At 38.1% G+C, this 14606-nt stretch overlaps 1 protein-coding gene across 30 annotated transcripts in view; it reads left to right on the top strand.

Moving 5' to 3' along the window:
• The window catches only part of ttn.2 (titin, tandem duplicate 2), a 179212-nt gene that overhangs the window by 10285 nt on the left and 154321 nt on the right, over nucleotides 1–14606 (top strand). For all 30 annotated transcript variants that reach the window (XM_073913090.1, XM_073913081.1, XM_073913089.1 and 27 more), the window contains exons 7-29: nucleotides 43–277; nucleotides 440–595; nucleotides 797–919; nucleotides 3714–3941; nucleotides 4043–4156; nucleotides 5964–6203; nucleotides 6519–6584; nucleotides 7931–8189; nucleotides 8525–8573; nucleotides 8691–8903; nucleotides 8989–9131; nucleotides 9234–9415; nucleotides 9508–9738; nucleotides 9823–10061; nucleotides 10162–10403; nucleotides 10527–10691; nucleotides 10779–10947; nucleotides 11030–12726; nucleotides 12809–13090; nucleotides 13190–13456; nucleotides 13551–13823; nucleotides 13917–14180; nucleotides 14276–14536. In XM_073913090.1, coding sequence (XP_073769191.1) covers nucleotides 43–277; nucleotides 440–595; nucleotides 797–919; nucleotides 3714–3941; nucleotides 4043–4156; nucleotides 5964–6203; nucleotides 6519–6584; nucleotides 7931–8189; nucleotides 8525–8573; nucleotides 8691–8903; nucleotides 8989–9131; nucleotides 9234–9415; nucleotides 9508–9738; nucleotides 9823–10061; nucleotides 10162–10403; nucleotides 10527–10691; nucleotides 10779–10947; nucleotides 11030–12726; nucleotides 12809–13090; nucleotides 13190–13456; nucleotides 13551–13823; nucleotides 13917–14180; nucleotides 14276–14536 — 6098 coding nt within the window. The remainder of the gene's footprint in view (nucleotides 1–42; nucleotides 278–439; nucleotides 596–796; nucleotides 920–3713; nucleotides 3942–4042; nucleotides 4157–5963; nucleotides 6204–6518; nucleotides 6585–7930; nucleotides 8190–8524; nucleotides 8574–8690; nucleotides 8904–8988; nucleotides 9132–9233; nucleotides 9416–9507; nucleotides 9739–9822; nucleotides 10062–10161; nucleotides 10404–10526; nucleotides 10692–10778; nucleotides 10948–11029; nucleotides 12727–12808; nucleotides 13091–13189; nucleotides 13457–13550; nucleotides 13824–13916; nucleotides 14181–14275; nucleotides 14537–14606) is intronic.

The raw sequence follows: 14606 nt of genomic DNA, 5'->3' as shown, positions 1-14606 counted from the left end.
TTTAATAACATAACATAACATGCTTTTTTCTTCTAATTTCAGAGCTGTGTCTCCATCTACAAGATTGTCTGTTTCCCCAATCAGACCTGTCAAGTCCCCTGTGATGACCCGCAAACAGGTCACGCCGTCCTCTGAGGTCTTGCCCCCATGGAAGCAGGCAGGGTATGTTTCAGAGGCCAGCTACACCCAAATGATTGCTGGAACAACACAAGTCCAGACCTCCACCCAGGTCCAAATGGAGCAGCGTTGGGAGGGATCGGTTGCAGGTGTCAAAGAGGTAAAGCATTTCCCATTAGGCAAAACAGTTTTCATTTTTTGCATGTTACAGATGTCTCTCCACAGGATTCTATCTTACAAACTGTTTGTTTCTCAGTGAAATTGTATGTCCTGTTAAGTTTGACAACATCTTGCAACCTCAATTCTACTTGCATGTATAAAGGAGCAGCAAAACACGGATGAGAAAAGTGTTGCTGTTGCCACTGTAGTGGCGGCAGTGGACCATGCTCGTAGTCGTGGACCACTCAGCGACTATGTAGAACAGCCCAGTGTTGAAACCGGCATAACTGCAGTACACATTACATCTCAAAATGAGCAGGTAGTTTGGTAGTGCTGTGGTCGTCACCCATCCAAACTTCATACTCCTATTTACCCCAACTGACTCCACATAGATTTTTAATAGCCAACCATAACAACTTTTACTCGCAATTTTCCCCCAACCCATTACTTTATTCTTGAACATAAACTTATTTTTCTTTATTAAGCAACAATTTAGAGGTTTCTTTCCACATGTTCATAGATATCATGTCAGGGAATCCAGGAGAAATCTGTGACAACTCAAACTTTGACAACTCATAAAATCAGTATTGATGTTTCAACCACTAGTGAGAGATCCTTGGAAAAGATCGAAGCAACTGCAGAGGTAGAGTCTAGGATAATAAATTATACTTGGCCACAATAATAATTTTTTTTCTATGCACTTTTGTTAAAGAGCACCTTCTGTTTTTGTGTTTAAGGGCAACATTTAAAAGGCTGCATATATTCAGCTATGGATAGTTTGAAAAATGTAATAAAGTTTGATTGAACTTAAAAAATCTGCAACTTCATTGCCTTTCTAACCATTTTTAGTTGTTAATAAAATGTTAATAAAAAATTAGGGCTGTATGGTATTGGAAAAATTCCCAGAGATGGGTTTTTTTAACTTGCTGGATAAGTTGGCGGTTCATTCCGCTGTGGCGACACCGGATTAATAAAGGGACTAAGCCGACAAGAAAATGAATGAATGAATGATATTGGAAAAATCTGACATTGCAATATTTGTTTTTCTGCAAAATATAATGCGATATGAATACAATTTAATTTTGCAATGAAATCATTAAAGGGCACCTATTTTAACCGATTATCAAGATTTAAGATAAGTCTTTTGTGTCTCCAGAATGTGTCTGTAAAGTTTCAGCTCAAAATACCCATCAGATTATTTATTATACCTTTCAGAATATTGGATATTTCTGAACACAATATAGCTGTTTTTGTAGCCTGTGCCTTTGATGCTAGTTTTCCCTGCCTACTGCTCCCATGTTCCTGTCAGAGTGTGCCTCAATCTCTGCCTCGGCTGCTTTTAGATAAAAAGAACAGTGACAGACATGAAGCAAGCAGATCTCATGTAACGTTTGTGAGAAATACTATTGTAAGAACTTTCCCAATGATTATTTGATGTATTTATTGTGGAGTTAATTCAAGCCTTTCTGCGACCATGAATCACACAATGTTGTTACAATGTCATTGCACATAGCTGCGTCCCAAATGACACACTATGCACTTTTGCACAATGTACTTATGCACTTACACACTCAACAGCATAGGATATGTATAGTGTCATCCCAAATGAACGAGCTGAACATATCTTTTAAGCCCAGTTGCTTTGCGCATATCCTGTCTTGGTGATATGATTATACGCACTACTACGGGGACATGTTAATACGCGGCTGTTAATCAATTTGGTGGGCAGGGAAACCCCATTTCTACATCACGTTGTGGTGGACCTCAAAACGGGAGGGATTTGGATCCTATTTTAACATCAGGAAATAAAAAAGAGACTTATTAGCCCCTTTCACACATAGAGACCTTTCCGGAAAATTGCCGGCAATTTTCCGGAAAAGTTGTATGTGTGAACAGGTCCTTTTTGAAAATACCGGTAAATTCGTTCTGGCTATTTTCCGGAAAGAGAAGTTGTAACATTACCGGCAATTTGTCGGAATGCTGCGCTGTGTGAATGCAGAAGGAAGATTACCGTAATGAGCGCGTGCACGTGTAGAACGTGCTGACGTGAGACGTCTGCTTTAGCCAATCACAACAGTCAGACGCATTTACGTCCGCGCAATTTGTGAGAATAAAAACCTTTGAATATTTTTCCAGACACATTTAGCTGCTAGAAGTTAGTCAGATCACGTTTATATGTTCTTCTTTATGCCAACTGTGTAAATAATCATGGATGAGATGCATATGTTTGTTTACTTTTAAGCTTCAGCCTGCGAGCGCCTGCACACGCACATATTATGAACATCTCGACATGCGAAAGTGATCCTGCGAAAGTTGTTCACAATATTGATCATCCACAGAGTTTGTAATTTAGTCAAATGTTTACAGATACAAGCGCAGCCGTTTAAAGCTCATTTGTGGTGAATGATGTCCGAATTTACCGGTATTTTGGAATGGATGTGTGAATGCTCTTTTCCGAAAAATTTCCGTAACGTCCTCGCCTGTGTGAACAGCGCTTTTTTGAATATACCGGTAAAGTCGTTCCGGAAATTTTCCAGATATTTACCGGTATCACTGTGTGAAAGGGGCTATTGTCTTTATATCACCCCAATATAACTGTGGACACACTATACCTACACACAGTTCTATCCAAACAGCTTACAAAAGAGGATTTTCATCATAGGTGTTTTAATTAGGATTGATTGGGTGATTTCTAAGGGTGTAATTTAAATATAAAAAAAATAATAATAAAATAAAAAATAATTGCAAACAAAAAAATGTTCCAATAGAGCAACAAAAATAGTAAATAGTATGGTTCTCCGTAGAGTCAAACCGTATTCAGGTACAGAAATTGAATAATTTAATGGAAAATAATACTGTTTAGTCTTTATTGATTTCATTCAGTAAAATAGTTCTTCATTAAAGTCTTAAATGTACTTTTTTTGTGCTGAATGATTTAAACTTTCTGGAAATGCCTTTAAAACACTTGCAAATTAAACTTTCACTCTGTTATAGTCATACTTTGAGATGACTCCACAAATGTCACATATTCTCAACAGTTGTGCTGATCAACTATGATCACAACTCAAAATTGCAGATCCTGCGATGAGGCTTGCGGACACACATATTGCGATACCAATGCTGAAACGACATATTGTGCAGCCCTACTAAAAATCTAACAGTAGACTTAGATTAATATGAATATGTAAGCTTTTTCGTTTAATGGATCTTAAATGCAAGCCATTTAAATGTCTTCCTTAAATAAATAGATAATCTCTTATTCAACATTTTCAACAAACTAAACATTAGTAGATAACTTCACTGGGTGGTGTATTTTCCAGCGATTGCTCCACGTTTGTTGTTGTTTTCATTAACAGTATTCAAGCTCTGTATTTTTATATGCAAATGGCTCATGTATGCACATGTTGTCGATATTGATCAGTGATTACTCTTGCCAGGGTGATGGGAAAAAAGCAGAGGCTGTGGCCACTGTGCTTGCTGCTGTTGATCATGCACGTATACGAAAGCCCATGCATGTTGAAGGGCCTCAGATGGAAGAAGAGACTGATGTAAGACATCAAGAAATGCTTGCAACTAAGCAACAGGTCACAAGTAAAAAGGAGCTGTTGCTAATTCCCCCTGAAATGACAACTACTTCTACTGAGAAGACTGTGCATGTCACCCAGGTTAGAAGCATTAAAAAAAAAAAAAAAAAAGTGAAACGTGAAAGCTTTTTTGTTATTTGTAGTAAATCTGCATTTAAATACTCCACTTTGATTTGTAATAGATTCAAAGAGCTACTGAGGTAAGCTCCAAGGTGGAGACTGACCTTGCACCATCACCAGTTCCACATTTCACAGTATCAAAAGTTACTGTACCAAAACCAGACCATAGCTATGAGGTAAGATTTGGTGATTACATGCAAGCAGTGAAATCCTCTATCTCTAAGATATCTGTTTTCAGATTATTAATGAAGAGGTTGCTTAATCATATAACATTAACAAATGTGTATGAAACAAATACATCTAAAATCTAATTTAAGCTGTTTTCCTGCTTGCCTGAAACACGTTTTAAGAATTCGATAGTACACTACCTGACAAAAGTCTTGACGTTGATCCCACTTGTAAGAGCAACAAATAATAACTTGACTTCTAGTTGATCATTTGGAAAAGTGGCTGAAGGTAGCAGAAGAAACAAATTCTGCAGAAGACCTATTGGAACCAGCATTAACCCAAGATTCTCACAGAAATTAGTCAAGTTTGGTAAAAAGGAAAAGGAAACAACATGGTTTGGGGTTACATTTAATATGGGGGCCTGCGAGAGATCTGCAGAGTGGATGGCAACATCAACAGACTAAGACATTTGTCAAGACATTTGTGCTGCCTATTACATTACAAAGCACAGGAGAGGGCAAATTCTTCAGCAGGATAGCGCTCCTTCTCATACTTCGGCCTCCACATCAAAGTTCCTGAAAGCAAAGAAGGTCAAGGTGCTCCTGGATTGGCCAGCCCAGTCACCAGACATACATATTATTGAGCGTGCCTGGGTTAAGATGGAGGAGGAGGCATTGAAAATTAATCCAAAGAATCTTGATGAACTCTGGGTGTCCTGCAAGTATGCTTTCTTTGCCATTCCAGATGACTTTATTACTAAGGTATATAAGTCATTTCAGAGATGTATGGATGCAGTCCTCCAAGCTCATGGGAGTCATACACAATATTAATTATTTTTCCACTGCTCCATGACTTTATATTCCATTCTTTACATTATGTCTGTTACGTGACAATACTTTTGTCTAAGCAAAGTCAGACCTTACTGAAATAATAAACCTTACTGAAATAATACCTAATGAAATAATTAAAAATGAAGGCATGATCATATTTTATTTTGGTAAAATAAGCGTAAATAGAGGACTTTGCCTTTCATATAAGCCACTTCTGATACCAAATGATCAACTAGAAGACAAGTTATTATTTTTAGATCCTAAAACAGAATAGGTGAGAAGACTTTGTCAGGTAGTGTAGATCTATTTGTAGTGAGTTCCAAAAATATGAGACCACTATGAAAATCTGAAATATACATAAGTTGATCAAAGTTAAAAAAAAAAAAATTCTCGGAAAATGAAGAAATAATAATTTGCATGGTTTTCATACTTAAACATGCAAATATTTGTCATTTCATTGAAATGCAGAGTATTAAAGTACTAACTTTAAGTGAATATGATTGTCGTGTTAACACCGCTAAATTCATTATTGCAAAAGAATGACATAAGTACAATAGAACACAAAATACTTTAATCTTTTGTATCAAGTCACAAAATGCAAAATATATGTATTTTCATTAGTGGTCTCAGAATTGTGGTGCCACTTATTAATGTGTTAGATCTTATTTCAATATTTTATCACCCTCCTTTAACAACTGCTGCCTCTCCAGACCAATCTAAAAATAAAAACCCACCCTCAATACCTCATATTTCAGCTTCACAGTAACATTCAACGTATCGTCTATCCATTAGTTTTTTCATCACCCTTTTGTCAACCCATCAGTATATAAACCATTGAGTATACAAGTTTTCTGAAATTGCTAACCAATTAATTTTCTCCACCTTCCTTCTAATAGTTTCCTGACCATTCCTCTCTGTGTGGCTAAACAAATGTGAAACTGTTGTTTGTATTTGATGGTAATGCTGCTCTTCTTGGGTTGGTCAGGTTTCAAGGGCAGGTTCTGCTATTGCCACACTTCAAAAAGAGTTATCCACAACAACTGCTTCTCAAAAGATCATCAAGCCTGTAAAGCCTCCATCACATAAGATTGTGGAGACTCATGTGACCCCAGAGCCGACCCCATCTCCTTTTAGAGACACTACAGAGAGATATCAGACTCATTTTGACACAGAGTTGCACAGAAAGATAGGCATTTCATATGCTGGTGAAGAGTGGGACACAAAGGTTTGTGGTCTAACATGTTTCCCTCTAGCAAAGCTAACATCTGCCTAAATATCATCAAGATAGTCTTCATTACGTTGAGTTTTTTTTGTTTGTTTTGTGGTTGGATTATGACGTGCAAAAAACTCCTCAAAGCTAACCATTCTCCTTACAGATCTCACCTGAAATACTGTGGCTTTTTCTCCCATCACTTTCTTCTAATCTTTATCTTTTTTCCCCACATGCTCTGTACTTTTTAACATCATTTGTTTCTTTTCGCTAACAAACAAAAAGTATAGTAGTCACTTTGTAAGGAAAATGTTTTTTTTCCCTTTGCAGGTTCCTGAGACTGCAGCAATCCCTTCAGCTGTCAAAGAGCCTGTTGTGCCCCCTACACTGATAGCAGTAAGTGCTTTGTTAGATTTTTTTGTGGGTCACACTTTACAATAAGGTTCATTAGTTAATGTTAATAAATGCATTTACTAACATGAACAAACAATGAGCAATACATTTACTACAGTATTTGTTCATGTTAGTTAACGTTAGTTAATGAAAATACAGTAGTTCATTGTTAGTTCATGCTAACTCATGGTGCATTAACTAATGTTAACAAGCATGGACTTGGATGTTAGTAATGCATTTGTAAATGTTCAATTATTATTACAGTTTTTCTCAGTCGCTTTGATGCATTTCTCACAACACTATTTACATTTGCACAACAGGTAATGCATTTCTCAAAACAATTAGTCATTTGTGCACATCCTAGTAGCAGTTTCTCATTCTTTTCAACAAATTGCGAATGCTTTTGGACATGCATCAATTGCTTTCCTACAACTCTCTGCTGTTTATAACATTATCATGTGCTTATGTCATGTCAATCAAAATGAACTAAACTTGTAAATGCTGAATAGTCATTCCATATAAAACTAACAGTCCTCATTTCATTACTTGAGTCATTACATACAAAAATGTTGAACTAGTTGTCAAAATCTGTCAAGCAAATTTTATAAAACAAATTTAAATCTTTATTTTCCTGAAAATGTCTTTAAAATTGAACAATTTGATGAATGATTTACAGACCTGTGTATGTTGTAGGCTCAGTTCCAATGTGTACTGCAATATTGTTTACAGTTGTGCACTGCTCTACCTAAAGTGAGTTTATGTTTGTTGTGAATAAGGGTGTGTTTATTATTTTGCACAATGCTGGGAATAAATTCGGAATGCATAGAGCAAATGCAGTAAAAATGTGAAACATACATATTCAGTGTCTTGTACTCAGATAACTCACTCAATGCAGTGATGTCTAACTCTACTGTAGTTTTCAAATGGCTGTCCGAATAGTATACAGTGCTGTCTTGAGCATTGAAAAATGTAGAGAGTAAACGTCATAATGAAAACATGACTAAGCCATTTGACTATCTCGTTCATTAACAATGGTGTCAGGTCTTTTCATTTTGATGGCATTGACACTTTGATTGACATGAATACTTGCAGCTAGGTTTTGCAGTTTGTACTAATTGTTTTGAGAAATGCATTAACTTTTGTGCAAAAATGCACTAGTGTTGTGAGAAACACAGCAAAGCGGCTGAGAAAAACTGTAATAAATGCTGTACATTTGTTTTTCATGATTTGTTCATGTTAGTAAATGCATTAACTAATGAACCTTATTGTAAAGTGTTACCTTTTTGTCTAAGAATTTAGTTATTTGTTAAATAAATTGACAAATTAAAAAAATCTGTCTTATTCATTAGGGTTTGAAGAATGTGACTGTCACAGAGGGAGAGTCTGTCACTCTGGAATGCCAGATTTCAGGTCACCCCACTCCAGCAATTATGTGGTTCAGAGAAGATTACAGAATCGAGAACTCCATTGACTTCCAGATCACTTATGAAAAAAGTTATGCACGCTTGATGATTCGTGAGGCCTTTGCTGAAGATAGTGGCCGCTTCACTTGCACTGCTACCAGTGAGGCTGGAACTATCAGCACCTCCTGCTACCTGCTCGTTAAAGGTAAAACCTAAAATAATTTTATGTGGAATAATCAAATCCTGTTTATTCATTTTGGGGTGTACAACAATGTAATATAGCAATAATGGGTAGCTATAAAAAAACAACATATATTTTCTGTATTAAATAAGGATTTCACTGAACCCAATTTGGAATTTATTGTTTTTAATGTTCAAACAGACATTACATTGAATTAATTTACCCTTAATTCGATTTATGCTAATCGCATAGTATGCTGTAAGTTTTTTTTTTACTTTGAAAATAGACATTTAAATAAAATAGGCAGGATATTGTCAGAAAATAAAGCTCAATGCCCAAAAATGTCATCTTTTTTACAGTATCTGAAGAGATTGAGAGCAGAGAGGAGATTACTGTCCAGGAGAAACAGTAAGTTACAAGGTCAAGAGGACCTTAACAAGTAAAAACATAAAACCGAAAGGTACATATTAAAATATGCTGTAATTAATTGTGTGTGTGTGTGTGTGTGTGTGTGTTTTAAACAAGGACTGTCGTTGAAGCCAAAGACGAGACCATGTCTGAAATAAGTTCAGTCTCCGTGGACACTGGAGCACCTGCTGCTCCTTTCTTTGTGAAGAAGCCAGTGGTTCAGAAGTTGGTTGAGGGAGGGAGTGTTGTCTTTGTGTGCCAGATAGGTGGAAGCCCTAAGCCTCATATTTATTGGAAGAAGAGTGGAGTTCCACTCACTACTGGATACAGGTACAGATTAAAAAAAAAAGTTTTACATCTAGTTGGTCAATGCACTCTGAAACAGAAAGCTCATACTTTCCTTGTGAATTAACAGATATAGAGTTAGCCACAACAAGGACACTGGTGAATGCAAGCTGGAAATTTCTATGACATTTGCTGATGATGCTGGAGAATACACAATCTTTGCCAAAAACCAACACGGAGAGACATCTGCTTCCACAAGTCTCCTTGAAGAAGGTTGGTTGGGGTTTTTAATAAACCCACAAGTTTATTAAATTCACAAGTCACAAGTTTAAAACATATGAACAGAAAAATCAACATTTCATGATGCTTTTACAGAGGAGTTTGAAGCCTATATGAAGAAACAGGATGTGACATATGTAACAGAGGTGACAGCAATGGTGCAAGAGCCCAAAGTGGCAGATGTGCCTCCTGTAGTTGTAAGTGAATATGAAAAAGAGCTCATACAGAGGAGGATGGCTCAGCAAACACAAATGATGCAGACCTTCATCTCAGAGACGGTATGAATTTAAATGGAAACACTGATTTAAAAAATTGTATGTAATGAGAAAACATAATACTATGCACTTATATAAATGTATTTTTTTTTCAGGAGTTTCAAATATCTGCAATTGAAAGGAAAATTATCCAAGAAATTGAAATCCGCATCCTTAAAATTACTTACCAAGAGCTGGTGATTGAGGACGGAGAGGAGATGGTCATAAATGTTGCTGAGCATGAGGCCGTTGCATCTTCATTTAGCACTCCTGTGAAAAGCTACAGAATTCTTGAAGGAATGGGTGTTACTTTCCATTGCAAAATGGGAGGAAAACCATTACCAAAGGTAATAATGCTAAATCAATTAAAAACAGTATTCGCACAGCAGCACAATGTATGCTAGTAATTATGCATGTTTTGTGATAAATAGATTGCCTGGTACAAAGACGGCAAGCGTATAAAGCATGGAGGACGCTACCAGATGGAGGTTTTACAAGATGGTAGAGCCAGTCTGCGTCTGCCTGTGGTGCTGCCAGAAGATGAGGGCATCTATACTGCATTTGCCAGTAATATGAAGGGTAATGCTGTCAGTTCTGGAAAACTCTATGTGGAGTCCACTGCTGCTGCTCAGCCTTACTATCCTCAGGCTGAAGCTGTGAGGAGAGTCCAGTGAGTTTTCTTCACCTTACCAAGCTTCATCTCTATATTTGTAATTCTATGACTATAAAATGTTTAAGGTAATATTCCACACCTATGTTGACACTTTTAGGTCCACATCTCCAATGTCTGCTCGCTCAGCCAGCTACTCCCCTGGACGTTCTCCTGCTCGCTCTGTTAGCCGATCTCCTGCACGTAGACTTGATGACACGGACGAGAGTCAACTGGAAAGGCTTTATAAGCCTGTTTTTGTACAAAAGCCCTCTTCCTTCAGGTGTTCTGAAGGACAGACAGCAAGGTTTGACTTAAAAGTAGTTGGAAGACCTATGCCCGACACTTTCTGGTTCCACAGTGGTAAGTGTGTTTCAGAGCTGTTCCACCATTCCAAAATTTAGGATTTGATATTTGTGCTTAATTTATGGTTGATATCTTTATAGTGCTGAAAAGAATTAATCTCTTTTAAATTTTCTATTTAAGGACAACAAGTGGTAAATGACTACACTCACAAGATTGTGGTGAAAGAGGATGGAACTCAGTCAATGATTGTCGTTCCTGCCATGCCTCAGGACTCTGGAGAGTGGACAGTTGTTGCTCAGAACAGAGCTGGAAAGACAACTGTTTCTATGACTCTCACTGTTGAAGGTAACCTTCTGTTGTTTTTCTGAAAATATTAACAGCTACGCTTGGTTGTGTTGCAGATTGTATAAACTCATGTATTTTACATTACAGCAAAAGAGAATTTAGTTCGACCTCAGTTCATTGAAAAACTGAAGAATATCAGTGTTAAAGAAGGAAGTCTGGTTGAGTTGGCAGTAAAAGCCATTGGAAACCCCCTGCCTGACATTGTCTGGCTAAAAAACAGTGACATCATCTCTCCTCATAAATATCCTCACATCAAGTAAGTGACTTGCTTTACAAATTGTTGTGTAATAACAGTTTTATGGCACAAAGCAATGTTTTATGCAAAATTTGTTCTGCAGAATTGAGGGCGCCAAGGGACAGGCACATTTTCAGATTCCTCAAACTTCTGGCTCTGATAGTGCATGGTACACAGCCACAGCTATAAACAAAGCTGGCAGAGATACTACTCGCTGTAGAGTCAATGTGGAGGTAGAATACACTGAACCTGTACCAGAGAGAAGACTTATCATCCCCAAAGGGACATATAAGGCTAAGGATGTTGCACCACCAGAGATTGAACCACTGCATCTTCGCTATGGTCAGGAGCAGTGGGAAGAGGGTGACCTCTATGACAAAGAAAAGCAACAGAAGCCACACTTTAAAAAGAAACTTACTTCAGTCCGGATGAAGCGGTTTGGACCTGTGCACTTTGAATGCAGACTTACCCCTATTGGTGACCCTACAATGGTTGTTGAATGGCTCCATGATGGCAAACCACTCGAAGCTGCTAACAGACTTCGGATGATCAATGAGTTTGGCTATTGCAGTCTTGATTATGAAGTTGCTTATTCCAGAGATAGTGGTGTCATTACTTGCAGAGCTACAAACAAGTTTGGTGCCGACCAAACCTCTGCCACACTAATTGTGAAGGATGAGAAGAGTCTGGTAGAGGACAGTCAATTACCAGAAGGAAGAAAGGTACAAAGAATGGATGAAATGGAGAGAATTGCCCATGAGGGTGGACCCTCTGGAGTAACTGGGGATGACATGTCTGAGAAGTCCAAGCCAGAGATTGTCTTACTCCCTGAACCAATAAGAGTATTTGAAGGCGAGACAGCCAAATATCGATGCAGAGTGACTGGTTACCCCACTCCCAAAGTTAATTGGTACCTTAATGGTCTGCTCATTCGAAAGAGCAAACGATTCAGACTACACTATGATGGCATTCACTATTTGGAAATTACTGACTGTAAGTCCTATGATTCTGGAGATGTCAGAGTATTGGCTGAGAACCCAGAGGGTACAGCTGAGCATACTGTCAAGCTGGAAATTCAACAAAAGGAAGATTTCAGGACAATCTTGCGCCGTGCTCCTGAGCTGAAGGCTCCAGAGGCACCTGGCCCTGAACCGGGCAGAGTATCCTTTGATGTTGTAAAGGTAGATAAACCCACAGATGCTTCTCAAGCAAAAGAAGTTGTCCGACTGAGGAAAGCTGAGAGAGTGGTTCATGAAAGGTCTACAGAAGAAACAGAAGAGCTGCGAAGCAAATTTAAGCGCAGGACTGAAGAGGGCTATTATGAAGCCATATCTTCTGTTGAATTGAAGTCTCGCAGGAAAGATGAGTCTTATGAAGGAATGCTAAAAAAGAGAAAGGAAGAACTTCTGCACTGGACCAAAGAGGTCTCTGAGGCAGAAAAGAAGAAAGAGGAAGAGGAACGCAAACTTACCATTCCTACAATCAGACCCGAGAAAGTTGCACTCTCTCCTAGCATGGAGGCTCCGAAGATCTTGGAAAGAATTCAGAGCCAGACAGTTGCTCTTGCTGATGAAGTACGCTTTCGATGTAGGGTAATTGGTAAACCAGATCCAGAGTGCCAGTGGTTTAAAAATGGCATTTTACTTGAGAAGTCAGATCGGGTTTATTGGTATTGGCCTGAAGATCATGTCTGTGAATTAGTAATCAGAGATGTCTTAGCTGAAGACTCTGCCAGTATCATGGTCAAAGCCATTAACATTGCCGGTGAGGCCTCAAGCCATGCCTTCTTGTTGGTGCAAGGTAAGTATTGTTATGTTTAAATCAGTCTTACGCTAATGATCAATATTACTTCATCTAATGAATTCTGTCTTGCTTTTTGCAGCCAAGCAAGTTGTATCTTTTACCCAAACACTGGAGGATGCCTATGCTAAAGAGAAAGACACAATGGTAACCTTTGAATGTGAGACAAATGAGCCATTTGTCAAGGTTAAATGGATGAAGAACAATGCTGAAATCTTTTCTGGAGACAAATACAGGATGCACTCAGACAGAAAAGTTCACTTTCTGTCTGTGCTGATAATCAACATGCAAGATGATGCAGAGTACAGCTGTGCTGTAGTTGATGATGACCACATAAGAACCACTGCCAGACTTTATGTTGAAGGTCAGCTTACACTTATTCTCATTTGTTGCTTTTTATTAAAATTTTTTAAAGTCATCTCTGAATGTCTTTTTCACATGTGCTGTCTGATTTGTCACACAGGTGCACCACTGGAAATTGTTAAAAATCTTGAGAGCGTTGAAGTACCCGAGACATATTCTGGAGAGTTTGAGTGTGAACTTTCCCGGGAAGATGCTGAAGGCACCTGGTATTTTGAGAATAAAGAAATCACTCCAAGTCTAAAATATGTTGTATCCTCTCGTCGTGGCAGACACACCCTGTCTGTAAAAGATGTCAGGAAGGAAGACCAAGGAAAGTACACTTTTAAAGTGGGAGACCTGAAGACAAGTGCCACACTAAAGATGAAATGTAAGTGGAATTTGAAAAATAGTTAATATATGAAGAACAGATTTGGAGTGATAGAATTGTATGTAATTATTTGTATTATTTATTCTGTATTCAGTACGCCCCGTAACTCTGATGCAAGGACTCTCTGATCTGACAATTTGTGAGGGTGATATTGCCCAGTTGGAGGTGCGATTCTCTCAGGAAAATGTGGAAGGAACATGGATGAAAAATGGCCTACCAATCTCTGCCTCAGACAGAGTTCACATTGTCATTGATAAACTTGTCCACAAACTTCTAGTTGAAAATGTCAATAAGGATGATGCTGGAATCTACTCATTTGTTGTTCCTATTCAAGACATTTCTACGTCTGGAAAACTGACTGTGCAATGTAAGCTGGCTTTTGATGCTGATGCATAGGCTTTGAAAGCTCAAATGCATTAAGAAAATGCTTATATTTAACTTTTTCCCCTTCTCTTTACAGCAATTGAAATAATTTCTCATCTAAAGGACGTTCATTCTATCGAGGGTACAAAGGCAGTGCTAGAAGCTAAAATCTCTGCCTCTGATGTTGCTGCTGTTAAATGGTACCAAAATGACAAGCTTCTTGTGGCTAGTGAGAGAATCCAGATGGTTGCTAAAGGGACCAAACAGAGACTGGTCCTGAACAGGTCCTTTGGTTCTGATGAAGGACAGTATAAGATGGCTGTGGGCAGAGTTGAAACCACTTGTAACCTGACAGTTGAGAGTGAGTTTTTTAAAAATATATATATAAATGAAACCAAATTGCACATCATACTGAACAATGAGAACCCTTTGTTAACAAACATATTTTTCATACAGAGGTCAGCATCATCAAGCACATGGAGGACTGTGTGTGCACAGAAACTCAGAATGTCACATTTGAAGTTGAATTATCACACACTGGTATAGACGCTTATTGGACCTTCAAGAATCAGCCTCTCAAGGCTGGCCCCAAATACAAAATTGAGTCCAAAGGAAAGCACTACAGTCTGACCATCATCAATGCCATGAAGGATGAAGAGGGCTTGTATGCATTTGCAGCAGGAGAAAAGATTTCCAGTGCAAAACTAACTGTGTCAGGTATGAGTTTTAGCATTTGCGCAAATATGTGTTTAGTTGATAAACAGATACTGCCTAATGCTTGCAATTT

The sequence above is a fragment of the Danio rerio genome, chromosome 9 (assembly GCF_049306965.1).
Source record: "Danio rerio strain Tuebingen ecotype United States chromosome 9, GRCz12tu, whole genome shotgun sequence".
In the NCBI taxonomy this organism is placed as follows: domain Eukaryota; kingdom Metazoa; phylum Chordata; class Actinopteri; order Cypriniformes; family Danionidae; genus Danio; species Danio rerio.
This window is presented reverse-complemented; position numbering and strand designations above follow the sequence as displayed.